This window comes from Natrix helvetica (genome assembly GCF_964273705.1).
Source record: "Natrix helvetica genome assembly, chromosome: 11".
Lineage (NCBI taxonomy): Eukaryota > Metazoa > Chordata > Lepidosauria > Squamata > Natricidae > Natrix > Natrix helvetica.
The window spans coordinates 22,383,829-22,406,714 of NC_138562.1; the positions used below are offsets into that span (position 1 = coordinate 22,383,829).

Below are 22,886 nucleotides of genomic sequence, written 5' to 3' on the forward strand. Positions count from 1 at the left end.
TGTTTCTGGCTTCTCTTTAAGGGAAGAAAGAGGCCAAAAAACATGACCGTGATGTTTTATATCTCCCAAATATTGGGTAAAATTCCCAGCTACACCTTTCCAGATACAACATGGCACATGCTATTTTGCATCAGCATATCATGTCTTTAATGTCAACCCAGACAATTATTTTTAAATACAATTCAGAGCTAAAGAGGGGGGGAAACAAACAAACCACGATGTCCAGTATTTTATACTTGGCAGTTAAATTTTTCATAACATCAAGAACGAAAAAGGAATCGATTCTACAAATACTGCAGTTAAGTAGATACAGAATGTACAATGAAAAATTGTATATACAAGTCCATTTCAATATACATTGTGGCAGAAAATTAGGAAACAGTTTAGAGATAGATGATAGATAGATAGATAGATAGATAGATAGATAGATAGATAGATAGATAGATAGATAGATAGATAGATCTCCATCTGAAGCATCCTCGCCAAAATTTAAAAGGATCTCTTTGCTTTGGTTATGAAGCTCACATTTCTTTTCATCCATTTTACACACTATTGTCTTTCAACCAGGTTATAAATAGCACATTTGAGGCCACATACGCTGCTCTCTGCCTTCACACATGCCCACACAAGTAAGAAACTTGTGATCTCGACCTGATTTACTAACGATCGCTTTTGAATGGATTGACCGACTCGCCATATAAACCACCCCAATTTCCCACAAGACCTCAAGAGCAACTTCAGAAACATTGACCTCGGATTCCCTCCAGCAACTGTATCCTAAAAACCAATGTACCAAAAGAACAGAGAATGCCATGAGAAACACGGTGATCTGTTGGATCACCAAAAATGGGTTACTAACCTTCCAAAGGATCAACGAGTTAACTATTGCTGAAATGAGCCAGAGGGATGAGGTGGAGATAGTTCAAGTGGAGATAAGAGCACAAACCTATGAGTGTTTCTTTTAGAATTAAGACATTTGGCTAACGTTCTAGAAGATTCTCTACAACTATGATACAGGATCCTTGAAAAGGACTTTACAGTCGTGTATATATACAATTTGATGTAGATAATCTGTCTCTTTTTGAAACTCTTTCTGTTTCAACACCATGTAGAAAAATAAAACAAACAAAATGGAAAGGAGTAACGTCTTTACTCTAGATCAAGAAAATATCTCAGCTGTTAGGAAACTACCAAAGCATTCTAGACAATCTTTTTTTTTTACACGAACTTTTCTCCTCTGTTTAAAGTCAAATACTTGGCTTATTGGAACATTTGTAGTGGGTGAGGAAACAAGAATGCACAGACAGACACAAAATGTAAACAGGTTTTTCATAGTTACATTCAGCTAACAGAACAGCCATTTTTTTTAAAAAAAAATCAGGTTTTCAGTGCTCCTTCTAAGTTTCACAAGAGAAGTGGATTACTTGTTCTCTCAATTGCTTAAGTTATTTTATTAAATATTTATGCAGCTTTTAAACAGCTTACAATAAATAGAACAGGCAATGGGCTACAAAATAGCTCCTTTCTATATTCTAACATTGCTTTTGAATTTGTAAAATAAAAAAAATAATAAAAAACCAAAAACATGTGGCTTTAAACCACAGCTTAGTCAATAGTGTCTTGAATTTTTAAAACTACCTTAGAAGATGTTAACCAGTAATCAATACTGAGCCACTGTAAACAATCATTATTTTCACACAGACAGGTGACAAATTAGCTGGGGAGGGCAGGATTAAAGCAATTTGGAGTAATTACAGAAACAAAGGACTAGAAGATATAAAGGGGGGTCACACTTCTTCAACGTTTGTTACAACACTGAGTATTGGGCTACAACATTTTAATCCGCCTTAGTACTCACAGAGTATGATTTGGCTACAGTACTTTAGAATAATTTTCCTGTTCTTGAGCAGAGTCAATGATTATAACTAAATGTAACTATGCTCCAAAATTACAATCCAGAATTAAAAATTGAAAAGGAATTTGGCTTGTAGAAATAATCTAGTGAATTTTAAACATTTATAAATATTTGATATCTATCCAATATTGTGTACATTACCCTAATATGGATCAACTAGAATGCTGAAATACAATTTAAATAGTTCCCCTGTATCAACCACAGGGGGAGGGGAAAAACAGAAAAGCTTCACATTCTGTTTCAGTCATCAAAGATTACTGCTTCATGCATACCTGGAATAAATCTTTTTCTTAATTACAGGTTATCTGAAAATGCTGGAATGAGTAAACTACAGGCAAACTACAGTTTTGTCTAATCACGCCTAGATTTTTAAATCAGATGAAAGAACAAAATGGTTAGTTTAAAACAGAGAAAGGTATTTCCACCAGAAAGCAAGCAATACACAGCTTGACTCTGGAAGCACGTGCATCTAAAATCAAAGTATTAATCCCCCTCTCCCCATGGCATTTGGGAGAGAGAGAAAATACATCTCAGTTCTTCTGCACAAATAATGGAAGCTTAAATTATTTTGAGGCAACATCGTAGAACATTGCAATATTCTTTCAAACACATTTGCCTAAGCAGTTTCTTCATCTCGTGGCACTTCTTCAATATTAGCGATCAATGTTAACTAAAGGGCAGTGTAGCCCTTCAGCTGAATTTGTAATGCGTGGTTTTTTTTCAATATAAAAAATTCTCTTTTATGTACAACGGTGGCTCGCTTTGGGGTTCTTCAAGAAAAAAAAGCAGGATGAGTTAATTATGCTTTGAAAAACTTTGGGGCACTTTGATCTTCTTTCTTCTTGCCATTTTTGCCCCCAACTTCCACATTAAGCAACAAGAACAAAAAAAGAAATCAAATTAATTTTAAGGCACAAGACACTATGGGGATTTGGAACAGAGGAAGAAATACATGCGTTGGGGGGGGGGGGGGATATGCATTTGTCAATAGGTATTTATTTGTTCTGCACTGCTTGATACCAAACTCCAGATCACCTATAAAATGACTGCCTTACCAAGCTCTACGTGTAAAGGGATCATTGTGACTAATCCAAAATATACTTGCTTGCTTTGCAGTGGAAAACAGGGAGAAAAACACAGGCTTAAAATCACCAACTGGATCACCAGAACGGTCCTGTCACACAGTGTTAAGTCACACAGCTCTTAAACCCCCACATTAAATGAAATTACAGTGGTAATTCCAGGAAACCTAAGCTATTAAATTTTAGGCTTTGATACAACTGCAGTGGCTAAGAAGAAAAAAGTCCTGGCAAAAGCGTATTCTTGTTTTTGCGGACTATATTCCTTTAACCGTTAAGACTTACATTGCAGGAAGACAGAAGGAAATACTTTCCAATTTAAAAAACCATTTTCTTTCCATAATTTTAACAGAATCAAAAACAGAAATATAGCTTTTTTTTTAAACCAGCAGGTTGCTCTGAAAGCAAAATACTCCAGCCTACGTATTGTTATTTTTTTAAAGAACATCTTCCTGATTTTCTTACGATTTTGCAAAAAAGAAAAGCCAAACAACCCAAACTAGTCAATCACAGGTTATGTGGTGGGAGGAGGAGGACAGCTAGTCCCGATTCAATCCTCGTTTTGGTACAAGTGTATGTAAACAAGAGAGTGAAGCTTAAGGCTTAGAAAGAACACCCATCGTGACATTCCCATCTCACATCAAGACGTCCACGTCTCCTTCGTGGTCCTCTTCGGTCACTTTTAACGACAAGACCTCTTCGTTCAGGAACAAACCGCTCAGCCTTTCCTTCCGCGCCTGACGCTGCTCTTTCAGCTGCCTCTTGCGCAGAGCCTTCTGCTGAACCTTCCGCTGCTTGGAGCGTTTCTGTCAAAACAGGAAGGGGGGGGGGAGAAGTCACACTCAGTTTTTCACTTTTAAGATCAGATGAGAGGAGCTTTCTATTGGGTCCCCCCTCCTTTTTTTTTCTGTGAAAGCCCTGGCACACATTTTAAAAAATGAAATCATTAAAGCCCGCTCTCAATGCGTGTGCGTTTGTATGTCTTGTTCAGTAAACAGTTAAGTTAGTAAGCTGGTTGTTAAGTGAATCTGGTTTCCCCATTGACTTTGCTTGCCAGAAGATAGCAAAAGGGAATCATGTGACTCCAGGAACACTGCAACTGTCATAAATGTGAGCCAGCTGCCAAGCCTCTGAATTTTGATCACATGACCATGGGGGGGCTACAAAGGTCACAACTGTGAAGAACGGTCATCGGTCATATTTTTCAGTGACGTAACTTTGAATGATCACTAAATGAACTGTTGGAAGTTGAGGACTTCACATATATGTGTGTGTATATATGAAATAGATAGACAGACAGACAGACATACACACACCTACATGCACATGCACACACATAAATCACGATCCATTTTGAATACACGACTTTTTAGGCTCAACTCTAAAAAGATACAGATGTCTCTATCAGTCCTTGATTTATTACCAGTTATTTTTTAAATCCATAATACATTTTTTTATAAGGTTATAAGGTAATGTAAAATGCAAAATACAAAAGTAAATAAAAGAGCAATGAGAGGGGAAGGGAAAGGGGAGATAGAAGTAAGGAAAAGGAAAAGAAACATTGACTTCTGAATCTCTCTGACTTTGACTTACAACCATTCAAAGTTATAATGGACCCCTCGATGGCCAAGTTCCAACATCTGACACACATACACATCCCATACGACTGCAATTCAGGCACCCAGCCGCTGTCCTGTATTTACGGTGCCTTCCAGTTTAGGGCAAAAATGCCTCCTAGCAACAATGGGTTTACTTAAATGACTGCAAAGTGGGAGCTTTACTTTTGAATCCCGAATGCGTTCCGCAGCGCTCGTCGATAAATTATTCTCACTATGAGCCCGACTCAGGTTGGCGCTGGAATTCGAACCCGAGTTCCCAATGCTTGAACTGCTGCTGCTAGCTGAGCTGACCATACTGGCGCTGCTGCTGCTGGCGCTGACGCCGCTCACACCGCTGGCACTGCCCCCACTGTAGCTGCTCCGCTTCCAGGTCTCCCTGGCAGACCGCTGCCGAGGGCCGTGCTCCTTAATGTAATTTCTGACCTAAAGGGACAGGTAAGTGGCAAAGGGTTAGGGAGCTGGGATACACCATCACCACCACCCCACTATTACAGCAACAATTTCTATGCAGAACTGTCTTTTTTTTTTTTTAGTTCACATGACATTTATTGAACAATATTCCCGAATAGGAATTGTACCTGAGAAGATAGAAAGACTGACAGATAGACAGAGAAATATATTTCAAATGTGCCAATCTATAGCTATATACGTATATAACATATATATAACAATGCACATAACACCATAACACCAATCGCACATCATTTTAAGTATGAGACTTAATCCCATACATTCTGTTTTATTCCTTTCTAAATATACTGAGCTGTAATAAATCTTATTCTAGCATTTGCATGTCTTTCTTGATTCTGCATTTTTTCTCACGTATGTACAGTTTTTCAAAGGTAACAACAATTAAAGTCAAATGAATGAATGAGTTTCCCTAATTCTTTCAGGAATCCCATCTGGTCTTTGAATCAATTAAATTAGGTTGATAATCTTCCAATATCTCATGTTGACAGTTTCATTATGATAAATCTTGATTTATTTATGTTTTTCCATTTTATCTTCCTCTATAATTTGTTCTCTTTCTAGCCTATATAGATATTGTTTTGTAGACATTCTGTCATTTCATATCCTTAATTATTGTCCTTCATTGATTCAGTATTATGAGGATCTCATCACTTTTGGTCTTTTTCTTTTTTAAAAAAAACAGTCCCACTATACATCTCTTGCCAAAATAAATTTGTCATAGTGATGCCGTCAGGACCTCCCCCCCCCCCCCCTAATCTTTTAGAACTGTCTTTTAAAGGTGTTCCATACACCATCAGAAGGTCACTTCCAGCCCTGACTAGCAACTCTAGGGGATCTTTTATGAGTCCGATGATATTTGGGGATCCCAAATGCTTTAAAACCTTGTGTTGTGAGATCCTTGGATGATTTCAGAGTGTGAAGTTCTGATTGGTAATAGTTATAACTAAGAGCAACATCAAAATGATTTCCTTTGTCCCTGTATATGTTACTGAAATGAAGGTTAAAAGCAGAGAATATCCTGCAATAGCAATAGCACTTAGATTTTTATATAGTGCTTCACAGGGCTTTACATCTCTAAGTGGTTTACAGAGTCAGCCTCTTGCCCCCAACAATCTGAGTCCTCATTTTACCCACTGCAGAAGGATGGAAGGCTGAGTCAACCTTGAGCTGGTGAGAATCGAACTGCTGGCAGTCAGTAGAATTAGCCTGCAATTCTGCTTTTCAATCCGTTGTGCCACCACGGCTCCCAGCAATGGACCTTTTCACAAATCTCTTTGTGCAACCATTCAATTTTGGAACTCAAAATCAACCCCTAGGTGTTGATTTTTCTATTTTTGTATGTGGGTATATTTGTACCAAGTTCCGTTTCAGGTATCTCACAGATGTAGTAAAGAAACACCAGCTGTCTGTATCAGGGCTATAGATTAATACAGAATCTTCTTGGCCTAAGCAGTGATTATAAGAATAATCTTTATTATAGTCATTGGCCAATTTAAAATGAAAGCAAATTCAAAGGCAGGACACAAAACCCAACAACAAAAATCTAGCACTTATGAAACTGATATCGGTCATAGAGCATATTTTACGAAGAGCAAAACAAAACCACGTTCAGCCAAAAGAGAATCTCAATCAGCCAGACAGGAAATTGCAGTAAATAAATTGTATTGGTGTGACCAGAAATCTGAATAGGTGGAGAGTTATTAGCTGCAACCATGCACCCTTTATTAAAAAAAAAAAGGCAGCATAACAAAATGGGAGTTAATATTTCAGGAATTCCTTCACCAAAGGAATGGGACACCATATAATTTTCCTCCGAAACTGCTGTTGGAAGGGTATTATTATTATTTTGTGCTAAAAAAAAATCATCCTTTATAGATTCTTAACTAGAGATGGGAAGGCCTGGAAAAAACCTGGAAAAAATGGGAAGGGGGGGGACACAGGGTTTTTCCCAAACAGCTTTGAAAAAATCAACAACCCAAAAATGGTTTTTCCCTCTAATTTTTCCAATTTTTTCCCCCAGGCCTTCCCATCTCTATGTCTTGGCTGTATTACACTGACTACTTTTGATTAATTTTACACTCAATCCAGTCTGGTATTTGCTGTTTGAACTCGTTCAAGTATAAAGCTGGAGACCACGGAACAGAATGGTTAGTATTTACAGAGATATATGCAGCAGAGCAATCTCAGACAGGCTGTGAGAAGGGAGGAGGGGTTTGGCATATTTGCAAGACCAGAGGCTGCTTTCACATACCTGTTTCAGCTTTTCATCCGTGAGACAGTTCAGTTCGATAATGAATTCATTGTCCGTGGGTGAAATCTGAGCTGTTGGATCTATAATTTTGATAATATCAAGCTGTTCCCGAAGACCCATTTCCATACTGACTTTCCGACTCAGATATTCAATATATTCCACCTGGAAACAAAACCCACAAATATTTAACATTATATAATGTTGCCAAAAGGCATTGCTTACAGAAGCCAAATGGCTGCTTGGCAACTGGCATGTATTTATGATAGCTGCAATATCATGTGAATGCCTTTTGAAACCTTTCCATCTGGCTTCCGACAAGCAAAGCCAATGGCAGGAGGAGGATTCGTTTAACGACTGCCTGATTTGCTTAACAAATGCAATGAGTCTGGTGTGACTGACTTAACAACTGCCTTGCTTCACAACAAAAATTCTAGTCCCAAATGTGGTCATAGGTCAAGGACTACCTGCATTCCTTCAGGTTTGGTTCTAATTAATTAAGTAACTAGTCTAATTGACTCTCTTGCTAGCATAATTTACTGTAAGAGACCCTCTTCTTTCTTTATTACTTGATCTGGCTCCTTTGCATACCCCCATGCTCCCAGTCCAGGAACATATTTTGGAAGAGACTCACCGGTCTTCCAAATTGCCAAGGATTTTACCTGCTCATCATTGGTCATTGCACTCCAGGGAAGTTCATCGAGATTCCGGTGTTTGTTTTTCTTTTTTGGAAGCAGGCAAGGGGAGCTTGGGATGCTGGGAATGATGTCAGATAGCACATCACTCCCGCTTGCAATGTCACTGCCAGGCAGCTTAAATAGAACAGAATCAGAACACCGCCCTTAATAATGCATACAGATTATTAACACTTGATATATAAATTAAATCCACACTCAAGCCTAAATAGAGTAACATGAAAGACATTCCACTGCAGAAGCAGTGTTTTTTTTAAAATAACCATATCTAAGGTAGTGTTTCTCATCCTTCAGCAGCTTTCAGACATGTGGACTTCAACTCCTGGAATTCCCCAGCCAGCACAGCTGGGAATTGAAGTCCACACATTTTAAAAGTGGGTGAGGTTGAGAAACCTGATCCCACCATCCTTCCAAAGGACTTCCACAATCATTTGTGATGAGAGACAAGGACATACGAAGGGCAGTTACAGGAATTCAGTATGTTAAGGGAAAAGAAGGACTAGGAGAGACATGATAGCAGTCTTCCAATATCTGAGGGGCTGCAGCAAAGAAGAGGGGGTCCAAAGCACCAGAAGGCAAGACAAGAAACAATGAGTGGAAACTAATCAAGGAGAGAAATGCTGGTCTAACATTTTGAGGGTTGTTCTAACAATTCTGGCAGCATTGGACAGCACAGTTTCTCCCCTTTGCCCAAGCCACTGCAAACTCATTTTTTTTTACCTGCCATTCAAATTCACTGTCTGACCAGTCCCAGTACGTGCTAATGGAGGAAGAGACATCGCTACAGACACTCCCCTCAGGGAACAGGTCAAAAGAGGTTAACTCCTGATCATCCAAGAGAGAGAAACAATCATCCTGGTCACCCACAGAGACCGAAGAGAAGAGCTCCTCGCTGCATTCAGAGCTGGCTACGCTTGTGCCACAAGAGGTTAAGTGCCATCTGAAAAAGAAAAGGTCAATATTGAAACAAAGTAAGAGAAGCAGGAAATACTACTTATTTTAAAGGTCTGTCTCAAAAATCTTGCCACCCTTCCCATTTTTCTTTTCTTTTTTTCTTATTGTATTTTTTTCTTAGTTTTAATGTTTTTAATCTGTCATCACTCGGTTTTGCTGGGAACTGGGTAATATTCAGATGTTATAAGTTATAATTTAGAAAGCAGAGCATTCTAAGTAATCCAACTGATCATGTGTCATTAAAACAGCGTTATTTCTTAGCAACCATCCAATTTTCTGCAAGAAGAAATAACCCAAACACTCTATCTTAAATGCCCCAGCTGGGATTATTATGAAAGAGGTAGAAGACAAGTCGAATCTTACCCCCTCTCCTACAAATGCAATCAAATCAAAACTCATTTCCTTTCTACAGCATTTCAAAAACAGTACTCATCTACAAATACAGCAATATTTGTAGTAGTTACATTACTAATAAAGCTGCTGCCAATAGTAAATTAGCCAATGCTAAAATCTCAGCTGGGAAAATGTGTGTCAGGCAATACAAATATTTTGCCACTGTATGTCCACAAATAAGCACGTAAGGCACCCCAGATGTTGCTTTTGCAGTTACAAAAATAACTGCAGAGGTAGCAATTCAGAGAATTCCCAAAGACAAAATTAGCAAATAACTACAGTACATTTCCTGCATTGGCTTTCTTGGTCATGTGAAGGGGCAGAAAGCTTTCCCTGACCACTTCTGCTGTTAAGAAGCAACAATTGAGTAATACCTACAATACATGAATGGGTCTGTAAATAGCCCCCAAATGCAAGAGGGGAGGGGGTCCCTGCAATGGCCAGAGTTGTTGGGAGTTTAGATTGATAGAAATCAACCAACCAATTACTATCACTTGAAATTCCACCATCCTTCACGAATTTTTTTAACAAGAGACAAGCATGCCTACCTTAATGAAAAGAAGGACTAGAAGTGACATGATAGTCGGTCCCAACATTTGAGGGACTGCCACAGAGAAGGGGGGGGGGTGTCAACCTATTCTCCAAAGCACCTCCAGGCAAGACAAGAAGTGATGGAAGGAAGTGTCTATGGAGATTCTCAGACATCCAGGTCAGGGTTGTCCCAAAGGTGCTTTTTTTTTTAAGAGGCAACTGGACCTTCTGGTTTTTCTTTCAAGGTGTTTTGTTTCCCATCCAAGAAGTAGAAATGAAGAAGTTGTTTGAATGAGAAGCGAAACGTCTTTTCAAACAAAAGCCAGAAAGTCCAGTTGCTCTTGAAAAAGCACCTTTGATGGATGGAAGCTTATCAAAGAAAGAAGCAACCTAGAAATAAGGAGAAATTTCTTGACAGTGAGAACAATTTATCAGTGGAATTTGCCTCCAGAAATTATGAATGCTCCAACACTGGAAATTTTCAAGAAAAAATTGGACAATATTTTGCTCCAAATGGTTTAGAGTTTCCTGCTTGAGCAGAAGATTGGACTAGAGGACCTCCAAGGTACCTTCCAACTCTGTCATCCCATTATCTGCTTAAATTTGATTATTCTAGAATACTCTGCTAAGAAAAGCATAATCGATCCAAACCCTTAATTTGGATTCTTAATTAATTTACGACCACAATCAATCCCAAAATTTATGTTGCCAAGTGACAAATCTGTTAGGTGAGTTTTGCCCCATTTTACAACTTTTCTTGCCACGTTTGTTAAGCGAATCACTGCAGGCGTAAGTTGGTAACCTGGGCGTTATGTGAATCTGGCTTTCTCCCTTCACATTGCTTGTTAGAAGGTCACAAAAGGGGATCCTGTAACACCCTTTTCAGTACCGTGGTAACTTCGACGGGTCCTTAAATGAACTGTTGTAAGTCAAGGACTACCTGCATTCTCCTCCAGATAGAATAGAATGTTGAAATAGAAATATAGAGGGATAGGAATAGAATAGAGAATAGAATAGACTAACTAGAATATTCTTTATTGGCCAAGTGTGATTGGAAACGCAAGGAATAGGAATGAAATAGAATAGAAAACAGAAGAAAGAACAGAAGACAGGACAGTCTTTATTGGGCAAGTATCATTGGACGGAATAGGAACAGAATAGAATATAGAATGGAATAGACAGAATGAAATGGAATAAGCAATGGAATGGAATGGAATGAAATAAAACAGGACAGGACAGAAGACAGAAGACAGGGCAGGACAGCCTTTATTGGGCAAGTATAGAGTACTTATAGAGATCGGTTAGAAAATATATCAAATAGAATATAGGGAATAGAATAGAAACAGCATAGCAGAAAGAGATCTTGGAGGTCATCTAGTCCAACTCTCTGTTCAGGCAGGAAACGCGATAGCATTTGAGACAGGAGGTTGCCCAGTCTCTTCTTAAATGATAATGGACCGAGATGATGGGCTAAGGATGTGCTCATTTTGCTGGCTTCCGTTAAGCGTAACGAGCTGTGGAAGTGACAGAAATCACTGGCTGCGGGGCCACCCCAACCTTCCAACCCTGCCCGCCCCCTTCCCCGACCTCAGGACCCCTCATCTCCGCCCTGCCTCAGGGACCCAGTCTGCGCGGGGGAGGCTGTCTAAAAAAACAAGAGTCCAGTCTCCTCACAACAACAACCCCGTGAGGTAGGCCGGGAGGAGGGTTCACACACACACACACACACACACACACACATCCGCCCCCTATCCCCGGGCCTCGCCTGTGGGCGTGCAGGCGGCGCAGCGGGTCGGTGCGGTGGCAAGAGGAGAGGTGGCAGCCGAAGTCGCTGACGTCCAGGCAGGCCGGGCCTTCGTCGCCCAGGCGAGGCGGGTGGCGCAGCGGTGGCGGTGGCAGCGGCGAGAGGACGGCGCCGGGCTCGTCGGGCGCCAGGAACTTCTGCGGCTCCTCGCCGGCCATCAGCGCGAGGAAAAGGCCGAGCCAAGCCGAGCCGAGCCGGGCCTAGACCGCCCTCAGCCGGCCGCCATGAGGCAAGGTCCCGCAGCGCCGGACGACGAAAAAAGGGTGAAAAAAAATTGCCTCAGGCTGCAGCGCAGGCCGGCTGCCGGAAGTGGCTTTCGCTAACTTCCGCTGGCTGAGAAGGCGAGGAGAGCGCGTTCGCGTAAGAAAGGCGGCCGCTTTCCGGTCTGCAGCGTCCCCTGCGTTGGAAGGTGGGAATGCGCCTTGGGAGGCACAAGTAACGTGGATTAGGTTTTTTCCTCTTGTAGGATGTTTCTTTGTATGGCTCTCCAACGCTGATATGTAACAATAAAAGCAAACACCACTCGCCTGTAGTAGTGATGGTGTTACCTAGTTGGGTCGTGAAAGGTCTGTGAGGAAACAAGCAGGCTCAGAGAGCACCAAGGGCCCTACAGTCCCCATCATCAACATCATCCATCCATTTATCCGTCCATTTATCTATCTACACCCGTGTTTCTCAACTATTCATCCATCTATTCACCCATCTATCTGTCTGCACAGGTATTCTCAACTTTTCATCCATCCATCTATCCACCCATCCATCCATCCATTTATCTATCTGCACCGGTGTTTTTCAACTATCCATCCATCCATCTATCCTATTTATCTATCTAAATCAATGTCTCCCATCCATCCATCCACCTGCACCAGTGTTTCTGGCTGGGCTAGAAGGGAGTGGGGCTTTGCTCTCTGCTTATATGCAAGCCCCTTCTAGCACTGAAGATGTTACCTAGTTGGATCATGAACTGTCATGTGGTCACTGTAAAGATAACCCATCAGGCTGGCTTGGAGAATGCAGAAGCAGCCAGAAAGAGGCTACCACCACGCTGGAGATGAAATTTGCAAATCCAGATGTGGAAAAAACTACAACTCCCAGAAGCCTCTCGGTCAGCCCGACCAATCGCCAAGCGATCCTTCGGCAAAAAAAAAAGCGTCGGGCAGTTACGCCTTTTTCTCGCTAGGGCGCGCTCGCGAGGAATGGAACGTTCCCCGAGAATGGGGAAGGTGACGTGAGCAATCGGCTGGGTTTGCTTTTGCTTGCTTTTGCAGCGCTTTGCAAAAAAAACGGCGCCTGCCTCGCCTTCCTTTTGCGGGGCGAAAGAGCTGCCATGACGGCGGCGGGGAAGGGGGTGTCGCCCCCTTACCTGCCCCTGAGTCTCGCCGGCGAAAGCAGCCTGAATAGGGCCAGTTTTTGGGGGCCTCGCGTACCCCCCCAAGTGGAAGCCATGGCAAAGAGCCTACAAGAGCTAGAAAAGGAGATTTTCCGGAAACTCCTGAAAGGTAAAAAAAAAAAAAAAAAAACTCTTGCTCGGGGAAGAAGCTGGGTGAGCTCCTAAAAGGAGGAAATATTTATTATTTATTTTATTTATTTAGTTTATCAAACATGTATGAGATAACAGGTATAAGTATTGGCATGAACACAGGAAATGGGGACAGTAGGACAGGGAGCACGCTGGTGCGCTTATGCACACCCCCCTTACATAAATATAATTGAAATAATTATATTTATTAAATATAATTGGCTTTTGATCATTTTCAGCGTTTCTGCAATTTTGGGAAATTTGGACTTGAGGATGGGTGATCTTTGGAATTGCACCCTTGACGTGTTTTTTTTTTAATTAATACTTTTTAATATATATTTAAAATCTCCATATCTATCTGAACAACGTGTTGTCTGGGTACAATTAGTTTTGAGTAGAGATACAACAATAATAATGATAATAATAATATGCATATCTATATTGATCACATAGTAGTAGTACAATTAGCTTATCTATCTTTTTAAAATTTCAGTATATAATTAATTATCCTTTTAATCTTTTTAGTTCCTAACCTCTGTTTCTGTTAGTTAGCTATTGATAAAATAAGTCCCATGTTAAGTATTCTGTTTCTTCCTTTTCTTTTAAGTGTTAATCTATCCATCTCCGTTTGATCTAAGTGTAGTACATAACATTATCTACTACAATGTTCTACCTGTCAATGAATACTTCACCTTCAACCACAACAACACACAAGCACACAATACATACAAACTTAAGGTAAACCATACCAAACTCGATTGAAGAAAATACGACTTCAGCAACAGAGTGGCCAATGCTGGAATGTGTTACCCGACTCTGTTGTTACATCTCCAAGCCCCCATAATTTTAACCTAAGACTGTCTACAGTTGACCTCACCCCATTCCTAAGAGGTCTGTAAGTGCATAAGTAGGCATAAGCGCACCAATGTGCCTACCATCTCTGTTCTACTGTCCCAATTTATTTGTATCCATTTCATGTATTCATAATCTTGTATATACTTATTTCTATTATCTTATACAAGCTTGACAAAACAAATAAATAAAATAAATCTCAGCACATTCTAATGGTTTTTAATAACACTTTCCTTTGCAGGGATCTCTTCATTTTAACATTGTTGTACAAACATAATTCTTGCTGCCGTTAACACATGTAAAATTAAATATATATTCCCTTTATTAGTAAGAAACCCAACAAAAATATGTCTGGTTTGAAATATCTATGTTGCTTTATCATTTTTTTCTAACCATGTATGTATTTTTGTTTTTTGTTTTGCCTTTGGGCATGGCTACCACATGCCCAATACGAACCTGGTACCCTTGGGAGCTTTTTCACACAGGCTGCATAGTATATATGTCATTCCTAATGTTTTACAACTAAACCAGAGCTCGCGTCTTGTTTGGCATCCTTTCTTTTGACAGATACAGTATTTCCAATAATTTTTTTTTAATGGTAGGCTGCCTCCTTCGCCTGCAGAAATTCTTAAGATTTCTTCTCTTCATTCAAAATATTTCTCTGTGCTCCCCTCCCCCCCAAAGGTTTGCTTAGGTTCCGTGGTCTTTTGATCTTTTGTGTTATAAATTAAAAACACAAAACAAAACGGGGGTGTGAAAGAAATTTGCAACAAACTAAAATGTTTGGCAGAGCAGCAGGCTTTTTATCCGTCCTTGAAAAGATCGCAAGGGAGAAGCAAAAGTCTCTGGAAAGGGGAACATTGGCCTAGAGAGAAAGACCTTGGTAGAGGAACTTCATTCATCATTAGCCAATATGAGATAGGCCTCGCCCTGGATAGGTAAGGCCCAGCCACTGGATTTAGCTTTCCCAGTATTGCTTGGTCCCCCTAAAGCTTCTCCCCTCTCTTCCTTCCTTTCTCCCTCCTTTCTTTCCTTTCTTCTCCCTTCCTTCCTCTCCCCTCCTTCCTTCTCCTTCCTTTCTTCTCCCTCCCTCCCTCCTTTTTCCTCGCTCCTTCCATCCCCTTCCTTCTCCCTCCCTCCTTTCTCCTCCCTCCTTTCCTGCCTTCCCCTTCCTCCTTTCTTTCCTTTCTTTCTTCACCCTCCTTTCTCCTCCCTCCTTTCCTACCTTCCCCTCCTTCCTTTCTTCTTCCTTCCTTTCTTCTCTCTCCTTTCCTACCTTCCCCTCCCTCCTTTCTTCTCCCTCCCTCCCTTCATTCTCCCCCCTCCTTCCTTTCCCTCCCTCCTTTCTACTCCTTACATTCCTTCCTTCCTCTCTCCCTCCCTCTCTTCATCTTTCAAAGATAACCCCTAAAGCTGATTTTGCTGGAAATTAATCGATAAGCATCCATTAAAAACCTCAGTGCAAATAATGCAAAATATTTGGGTCAGTTGTTTGATGCTAGTATGACATGCAGGCATGAAAGATGTCAGACCAGTGTTTAAACTTGGTGCCTTTGAGTATTTACATCTGTGGAGACATAATCGGGTCCGCGGTGCTACTTGGGGGACAGCCTTATAGGAATTGTTGGAGTCTTTATTTGGTTTTTTTTTTCATTTCAACAGCCACCGTTGGTGCCTTGGAAGGCAAGGAGTGCCAGGGCTTGGTGAAGACGGTTGCCGAGAGTGCCAGTCTGGCAGAGGAGCAGCTGGCCATCCTCCTCTCTGGCATGTACACCCTCCTTCATGAAGCTTTGAGGCTCCCTCTGTCATCCCTCAAGCAAGAAGTGAGTATTCGTGTTTACATTTGAAATTGCGCCACCGATGTAAAAGAGGAGAGCGGATGGGTAACGCGGAGATGCCAATCAATTTCATAATGCCTTATTGGGTGAAACACCAATGAAATTCTGGTGATGAAGGAGCTCGGATGGTGTTCCATGGTTTAGTGATGAAAAGTCTGCAAAAAACAACCAAACCAGAGACTTTAGGACCCATAGCTCTCCTCCTCCTCCTCCTCCTCCTCCTCCTCCTCCTCCTCCTCCTCCTCCTCCTCTTCCTCCTTCTTTCTCACTCCCTTCTAGCACTGATGGTGTTCCCTTGTTTGGTGATGAAACATCTGCCAGAAAACAACCAGAGTCAGAGGGCACCAGGGACCCCTACAATTTAATCATGAACTCACCGTCTAATGTCTTCTCCCTCTTTCCTTTGACAGGTGTTTAAAGAAGATTTGAAACTGCTCAGGTATGTGTCCTTTTCATCGGTTGGCAGAGACTAAGGTGGAATGGATGGCCATTTGGTTCAGCCCAGGATGCTTTGTAAGAGGCTTCACGTGAGAATCTGCCAAGTATCCATTAAGGTTACGGGGACTTCAGCGACCAGAATTCCCCAGCCAGCTATGATGCCTCTCCTTCCTGTTCTTAACTGCTTTTCCAGATTTCCTGGTCTCTTTCGCTCTCTCTTTTTTTAAAAAAAAACTTATTTTGTCTCTGTGTTCCCTTCCTCCTTTTCTCTCTCCCATCAAATAACTGTGTGTGGTTTTCCCCATTTCTTTTTTTCTATGACTAACCCAACCACAAAAATTGGATGGTACAAGGGATTTGGCCAATCCTGAAGATGATGTTTGTAAATTGGGGTGGGGATCTTTATTAAATCTTCCAGGGTTTTCCTTCCTTCTCCATCTCTTTTTTCCTTCCTTTTCCTCATTCCCTTCTTTCTTCTCCTCCCTGCCTTATTTTGCCTTATTTTGCCTCCATTCCTTCCTTCCGTACGGATCTGGATGGATGACAACCGACTCAAGCTCAACCCCTCCAAGACGGAGTGGCTGTGGCTTCCGGCCTCCCGGTTCAACCAGTTGCTTCCATCTCTGGCCATCGGGGGCGAGCAACTGCCCCCCATGGATCGGGCGCGCAATTTGGGCGTCCTCCTGGATGCCCGGCTGTCCATGGATGACCATGTAACAGCCGTGGCAAGGGGGGCGTTCCACCAGGTCCGCCTGGTGCGCCAATTGCGCCCCTTATTGGACCGGGATGCCTTGCGCACAGTCACCCATGCGCTGGTGACGTCTCGCCTGGACTACTGCAATGCTCTCTACATGGGGCTTCCCTTGAGATGCACTCAGAGACTACAGTTGGTCCAGAATGCGGCCGCGCGGGTGATTATGGGGAGGACTAGGTACTCCCATGTAACACCTCTCCTGCGCGAGCTGCACTGGCTTCCTGTGGTCTATCGGGTGCGTTTCAAGGTTTTGATTATGATCTTTAAAGCGTTCCATGGCACAGGACCTAGTTACTTGCGGGACCGCATCCTGCCCCATACATCCCTACGACCAATCCGCTCACACAGAGAGGGACTACTCCGGGTGCCGTCCGCTAAACAGTGTCGGGGGGCGACACCCAGGAGCAGGGCCTTCTCTGTGATGGGCCCAGCCCTGTGGAATGACCTCCCCCTTGACATCAGGATTACTTCCGATCTCCGCTCCTTCCGTGTAAAGCTCAAGACCCACCTCTTTCAATTATCTGGCCTGGCTCAACCGTAGTTTATCCTATTCCTCCTGACAGTCCTTTTTAAATTGTATTATTATTCCGGGGTATTTTTAATGGCTAATTTTTTATTATTATTAATGTAATGTATATTTAATTATCACCTCCTCCATGCATGTATGTATATGTATGTATATGTGTGTATCTACATGTTTATATGTATGTATGTATATTTTTATTGTACGCCGCCCCGAGTCCCTTGCGGAGAGGGAGCAGCTAACAAATTAAATTATTATTATTATTCCTTCCTTCCTTTATCCTTCCTTTCCTTTCTTTTTTTCCTTCTTTCCCCTCTCTCCTTTCCCCTCTTTTCCTCCCTCCCTCCATTCCTTTCTTTCTCCTTCCTTCCTCTCCCTCCTTTCATCCTTTCCTTCCTTCTCCCTCCTTTCTCCTCCCTCCATTCCCTTCTTCCTTCCTTCCTTCCTTCCTCCCTCTCTCCCTCCTTCCCTCCTTTCCTTACTTCCGATCCCTCCTTTCTCCTTCCTCCATTCCTTCCTTTCTCCTCCTTCCCTTCTTTCCTTCCTTTCTTCTCCCTCCCTTCCTCCTTTCCCCTCTCTCTCTCCATTCCTTCCTCTGTCCCTCCCTCTTTTCATCTTTCAAAGATAATTGTCTGATAATTTGAGAACAAAAGAACTAATTGGGGCTTAATCAATCCTCCCTTCTTTTTCAGGATCCGGGAGGAGTTCATCACCGATTTTGCCACGGTGGTCTTTGGGAACAGGTGAGTCAGTTTTCCCATCATGTTCTCTTTAGGCCTGCTTTGTTTCCTGCAATAAAATTTCTCAAGGAAGCAGTAGGGGAAAACCTGCAACTAAGCAAGCAGTGCGTGAACATACAGTAACTCTACGCTCCATAAACAAAATAATAATGTCCCTTCCTACTGCTTGGAGAAACAGCCCGTTTTCCCAATCTGTTGCCATCTGTCTGGTTTGGCTCTGCAACCCAACAAGACAGACACAGACTTCAGAGGAGAATCAGAACTGCTGAAAAAACAATGGCTACCAACCTGCCTTCCATCGAGGACCTGTACATTGCACGAGTCAAAAAGAGGGCCGTGAAAATATCTACAGACCCCTCGCATCCTGGATATAAATTGTTTCAACTCCTATCCTCAAAATGACGCTATAGAGCACTGCACACCAAGACAACTAGACACAAGGACAGTTTTTTCCCAAATGCCATCACTCTGCTAAACAACTAATTCCCACAACACTGTCAAACTATTTACAAAGACTGTATTACTGTTCTTCTCTTCCTTCCTAGTATCTATCTCTCCACACTTATGACTATAACCATGTTGCTTGATCTTTCAATTTATATTGTTTTTATTTGTTTCCTAGTACTATTTGATAGCTTATTAGTAACCTTGATTATCACTAAATGTTGTATCTTTTTATTCTTGATGAATTTATTTTATCCTCCTTACGTACACTGAGAGCAAATGCACCAAGGACAAATTCTTTGTCTGTCCAATCACACTTGGCCAATGAAGAATTCTATTCTATTCTATTCTATTTCCTTGGTCTACTTTCCAGGCCACATTGCCCCCTCTTCTTTCTTACAGACGGCCCCTCCTCGAAGCTGCTCTTCAGAAACAGGGAAATCGGCTTCCCAGAATCGAAGACTTCAAGTGGAGAGTGGATGTCGCCATTTCAACCAGGTTGGGAATTCTAGCCTGTCTCCCAGTGGGGAAGTTGGTTTGAGTTTGCTTTTGCTTCAAGATCAGGGGGGTCTTCAAACTTGGGGACTTTTTAAAGACCTGTGGACTTCAACTCCCAGAATACCCTCTGTTCTAGATGGTGGGTGATTGACGGAAAATCAGGAATGGCAGGTAGATCTGTGTATGATTTATGGCCAATCATTCCAAGATACTTTTTTTTTACATTTTCTAATTGAGATGCCTGGTATTCCTGGCCTACCCTAATCCAGGTATTGAGTTGAGTACACAAGTTGGCCCCATTTATGATTCAGCTGGAGGACGTAAAGTAGCCCATTCTGTTCCGTTTAGTTCTTCCTCCCAATTTATTGTTTTGCTGTGAGGATCCTTGGTGCTCTCTGAGCTTGGTAGTTTTCTTGCAGACATTTCATTACCAAACTAGGTAACATCATCAGTGCTGATGACTTCACCTAGTTTGGTAATGAAATGTCTGCAAGGAAGCTGAGAGAGCACCAAGGACCCCATAGTTCTCCTCCTCCTCCTCCTCCTCTTCCTCTCCACAACCTCACTCCCTTCCAGCACTGATGATGTTCCCTAGCTGGGCTATGAAATGTCTGCAAGAAAACAACCAAGTTCAGAGAGCCCCAAGGAGCCCTCATGTCAACTCTGAGCAACAGATATTCTCTCTTATTGGCTTCCCCTGGTGATGAGAGGGGGAGGGGGAATGGATAGAAATTTGCCAAATCTTGATTCGCCTGTGCTCTTATATCTTCTCTCACGGGGTTCATGTGTTTGTTTTCAGCTCTCTGGCCCGGGCTTTGCAGCCCTCCATCTTAATGCAGCTGAAGCTCTCGGATGGATCTGCTCATTGCTTTGAAGTAAGCCTTGCTAGCAAGATAGCTGAAGTTGTTTTTAGCAAAGTTCCTTTGAATTTTGCCATACAGTTGTATGCTAATGTGGATTTTGTGGATGGAAAACTTTTTTTTTACAAAAAAAATTGCCTAGTTTAATGAGGTTTTTAAAAAAAATATTTTTTAAATGTAGAAATTTAAAGCAAACACAGACACTCTGGAACGCCTTGAACAATTTCAACCAAACTTTGTACACAGATGACCTACTCTCTGGAAACAAATACTGTGGGGGTAAGACACCCCTAAAACCTTTTAGAGTGTGTTCTGTTACAATACAGCCTGTTGTACCTTAAAATGCTTCTACTGTACTGCCATAAAATGACTTCTACTGTACAGCGCAGTGCAGTTGCCATGGTAATGGTTTCACAGTACTCCACAAGGGGGCTCCCTCTGGTAAGGGGGAAAATCCAACATTAGAAATTATGTTTGGTCCGGACATTTTCCCCCTATAAATAAATACCAGGACGCTGGGTTATTAGCTAGTTACTAAATAAATGTGAAAAGTTATAAATGTTAGAAAGATTCCAATTCAACTCCTTAAAGTTTGAATTTTCTTTCATTTTGTTTTGTCTGTCAGGTCCCCGTGGCCAAATTCCAAGAATTAAGATACAACATTGCTCTCATCTTAAAGGAGATGAACGACTTAGAGAAAAGAAGCATTTTGAAGATACAGGACTGAACATTGAAAACAAAGAAGCTATCAAGTTTTCAACAGAGGAAAAGTTTACAGCTCGGAGAAAACACAAGGACACCTTTTTGTCTGTGCGTGATTATGTGTGTTGTTGTACAACCTTACAAGAGCTGGCTGTACTTTTCTTTTTCTTTTATTATTTTCTGGGTCAGAAACTGCTGGTTAGAAGGTTGTTTACGTGACTTTAAAAAAAAACAACTTTGAATTCTCAGCATGAATATTCATAGCCTAATTCCTATTTAACCCTTTTTATGTATGATTCATTCCAGATGTTTAAAAAAATAATAATTATAATTATTACCAGGAGAGCCTTTTCAGATGAACTGTGGGATTCATTTGCCTGATTCATTTTAGAGTGTTGGATCTGCGTGCACTGAAACGGCTCTTAGTCTTTTTGGAGTGGGGGAAATCCCCAGTTAAAAAGCAGCAAAATCCAGAATTCACTTTCCTCCCAACAACCCTGCAAAATAGCAAGGAGCCAGCTTGCCCAGCATTGCCAACAAAAGCATCCCCAGAGCTGTCAAGACCCACAACATCCCTGCCTCCAGGGAACACACTCCAAAACCTCTAGGCTATCACAACCACGACCCTTTTGAACCAAGTCCCGGAATTGGAACTAGAAGGGGTCCCGGAGGTCATCTAGTCTAAAACAAAGCAGATCTTCCCAAATTTCCACCCACCCCCCAAAAATCTAGATTTATAGCATCTTGGGTTTGTTTTTGGTTCTCTGCAGGACAGAGAAAATTTCTTGTTGGCACACCACTTTGTTTTTTATTTTTTTGGTAAAGTGCTATAATAGGAAGTGGGCAGGGACTCCCATCTGGGCAGAAATACACAATGCCAAAGGGTATGTTGACCAAACAAAATTATTCAGCTACCCCTCTAATGGATTGACGGATCGGGGGACAACTGAAGAAGGAAATGGCTGCTCACATAACCTACGCTTTTTAAAAAACTGTATATTAGTGTGACAAATCTACAGTTGGAAGGGACCTTGTAGGTCATCGAGTCCAACTCCCTCTCCAAGTAGGAGACACCATTTCTGACAGATGGCAGTTGAATCTCTTTTTGAAAGCCTCCAGTGATGAAGCTCCCACAACTTCTGAAAGCAACTTCTGTTCCATTGGTTGATGGTTCTCACCGTCAGAAATTTTCTCCTTATTTCCAGGTTGAATCTCTCCTTGTTCAGTTTCCATCCATTATTCCTTGTCTGGCCTTCATAGGCTTTGGAAAACAGCTTGACACCCCCCCCCCTCCTCCTCTCTGATTTTGAATCTGCTACAATGACTTTGAAATAAGGGTTCAAAAGTATACCCCACTTTATTTACACCAGTGTTTTCCAAACTTGGCGACTTAGGAAGAGGTTGTGAGTTCAAGTTCCACCATAACAAATGAAAGGCAGCTGGGTGATTTTAAGCCAGCTCTTCCCTCTCTGTTTCGGGCCGGCCCACCTCACAGGGTTGTTGCTGTGTTGAAAATAGGAGGAAGGTGTGTTCTCCACCTTGAGTTACTCGTAAGCATAAAAAGGTGAGATACAAATAAATATGGACTTCAACTTCCAGGTTTTCCTGGGTAGGATGCCAGATATGGGTGCTTCCTCTGTTGGCTGGGGAATTCTGGGGGTTGAAGTCCACACATCAAGTTTGCCAAGTTGGAAACAAAACAAAACAATGTTTTTATGGGCCGTTTTTCCTGCTTCGTGATGTTAGCGCCTGCCGGCTACATACTGTGGTGGCCAAAATGGTGGAAACCTTTTGGGAAAAGTTTATTTTTGAGGTGTGATGGCTAATAATACCACTTTGGTTTTGGAGTAGTACCATAAAATTATATATAAATGGAAAGATAATTTAAGAGTGTAATGCAACAAAGTTTGTTCAATTATCTGTATTCTATTAAAAGTTATAGCCAAATATAGCCAGCAATCAAACCCAGTTAATAGAAACAATTATTCAATCTTGGTTTCACATTATAA

General features: G+C 41.7%; 2 protein-coding genes across 2 annotated transcripts; one reads left to right on the top strand and one right to left on the bottom strand.

The window, feature by feature from the left end:
* Positions 1 to 126: 126 nt before the first annotated feature.
* Positions 127 to 12,035, bottom strand: FAM199X (family with sequence similarity 199, X-linked). The gene is made up of 6 exons (XM_081963821.1): positions 11,671 to 12,035; positions 8,748 to 8,967; positions 7,995 to 8,144; positions 7,336 to 7,497; positions 4,776 to 5,036; positions 127 to 3,800 (listed from the first exon to the last, which is right to left on the bottom strand). The coding sequence occupies exons 1-6, from the start codon at positions 11,865 to 11,867 to the stop codon at positions 3,630 to 3,632; spliced, it is 1,161 nt and encodes a 386-aa protein (XP_081819947.1). The 5' UTR covers positions 11,868 to 12,035; the 3' UTR covers positions 127 to 3,629.
* Positions 12,036 to 12,899: 864 nt separating this feature from the next.
* COMMD5 (COMM domain containing 5) lies at positions 12,900 to 21,237 on the top strand. Its single transcript, XM_081963835.1, has 7 exons — positions 12,900 to 13,208; positions 15,743 to 15,903; positions 16,329 to 16,357; positions 18,326 to 18,376; positions 19,220 to 19,315; positions 20,115 to 20,190; positions 20,801 to 21,237. Exons 1-7 carry the CDS (start codon positions 13,037 to 13,039, stop codon positions 20,900 to 20,902), a joined length of 687 nt encoding a protein of 228 aa, XP_081819961.1. The 5' UTR covers positions 12,900 to 13,036; the 3' UTR covers positions 20,903 to 21,237.
* The last annotated feature ends 1,649 nt before the right edge of the window (positions 21,238 to 22,886 follow it).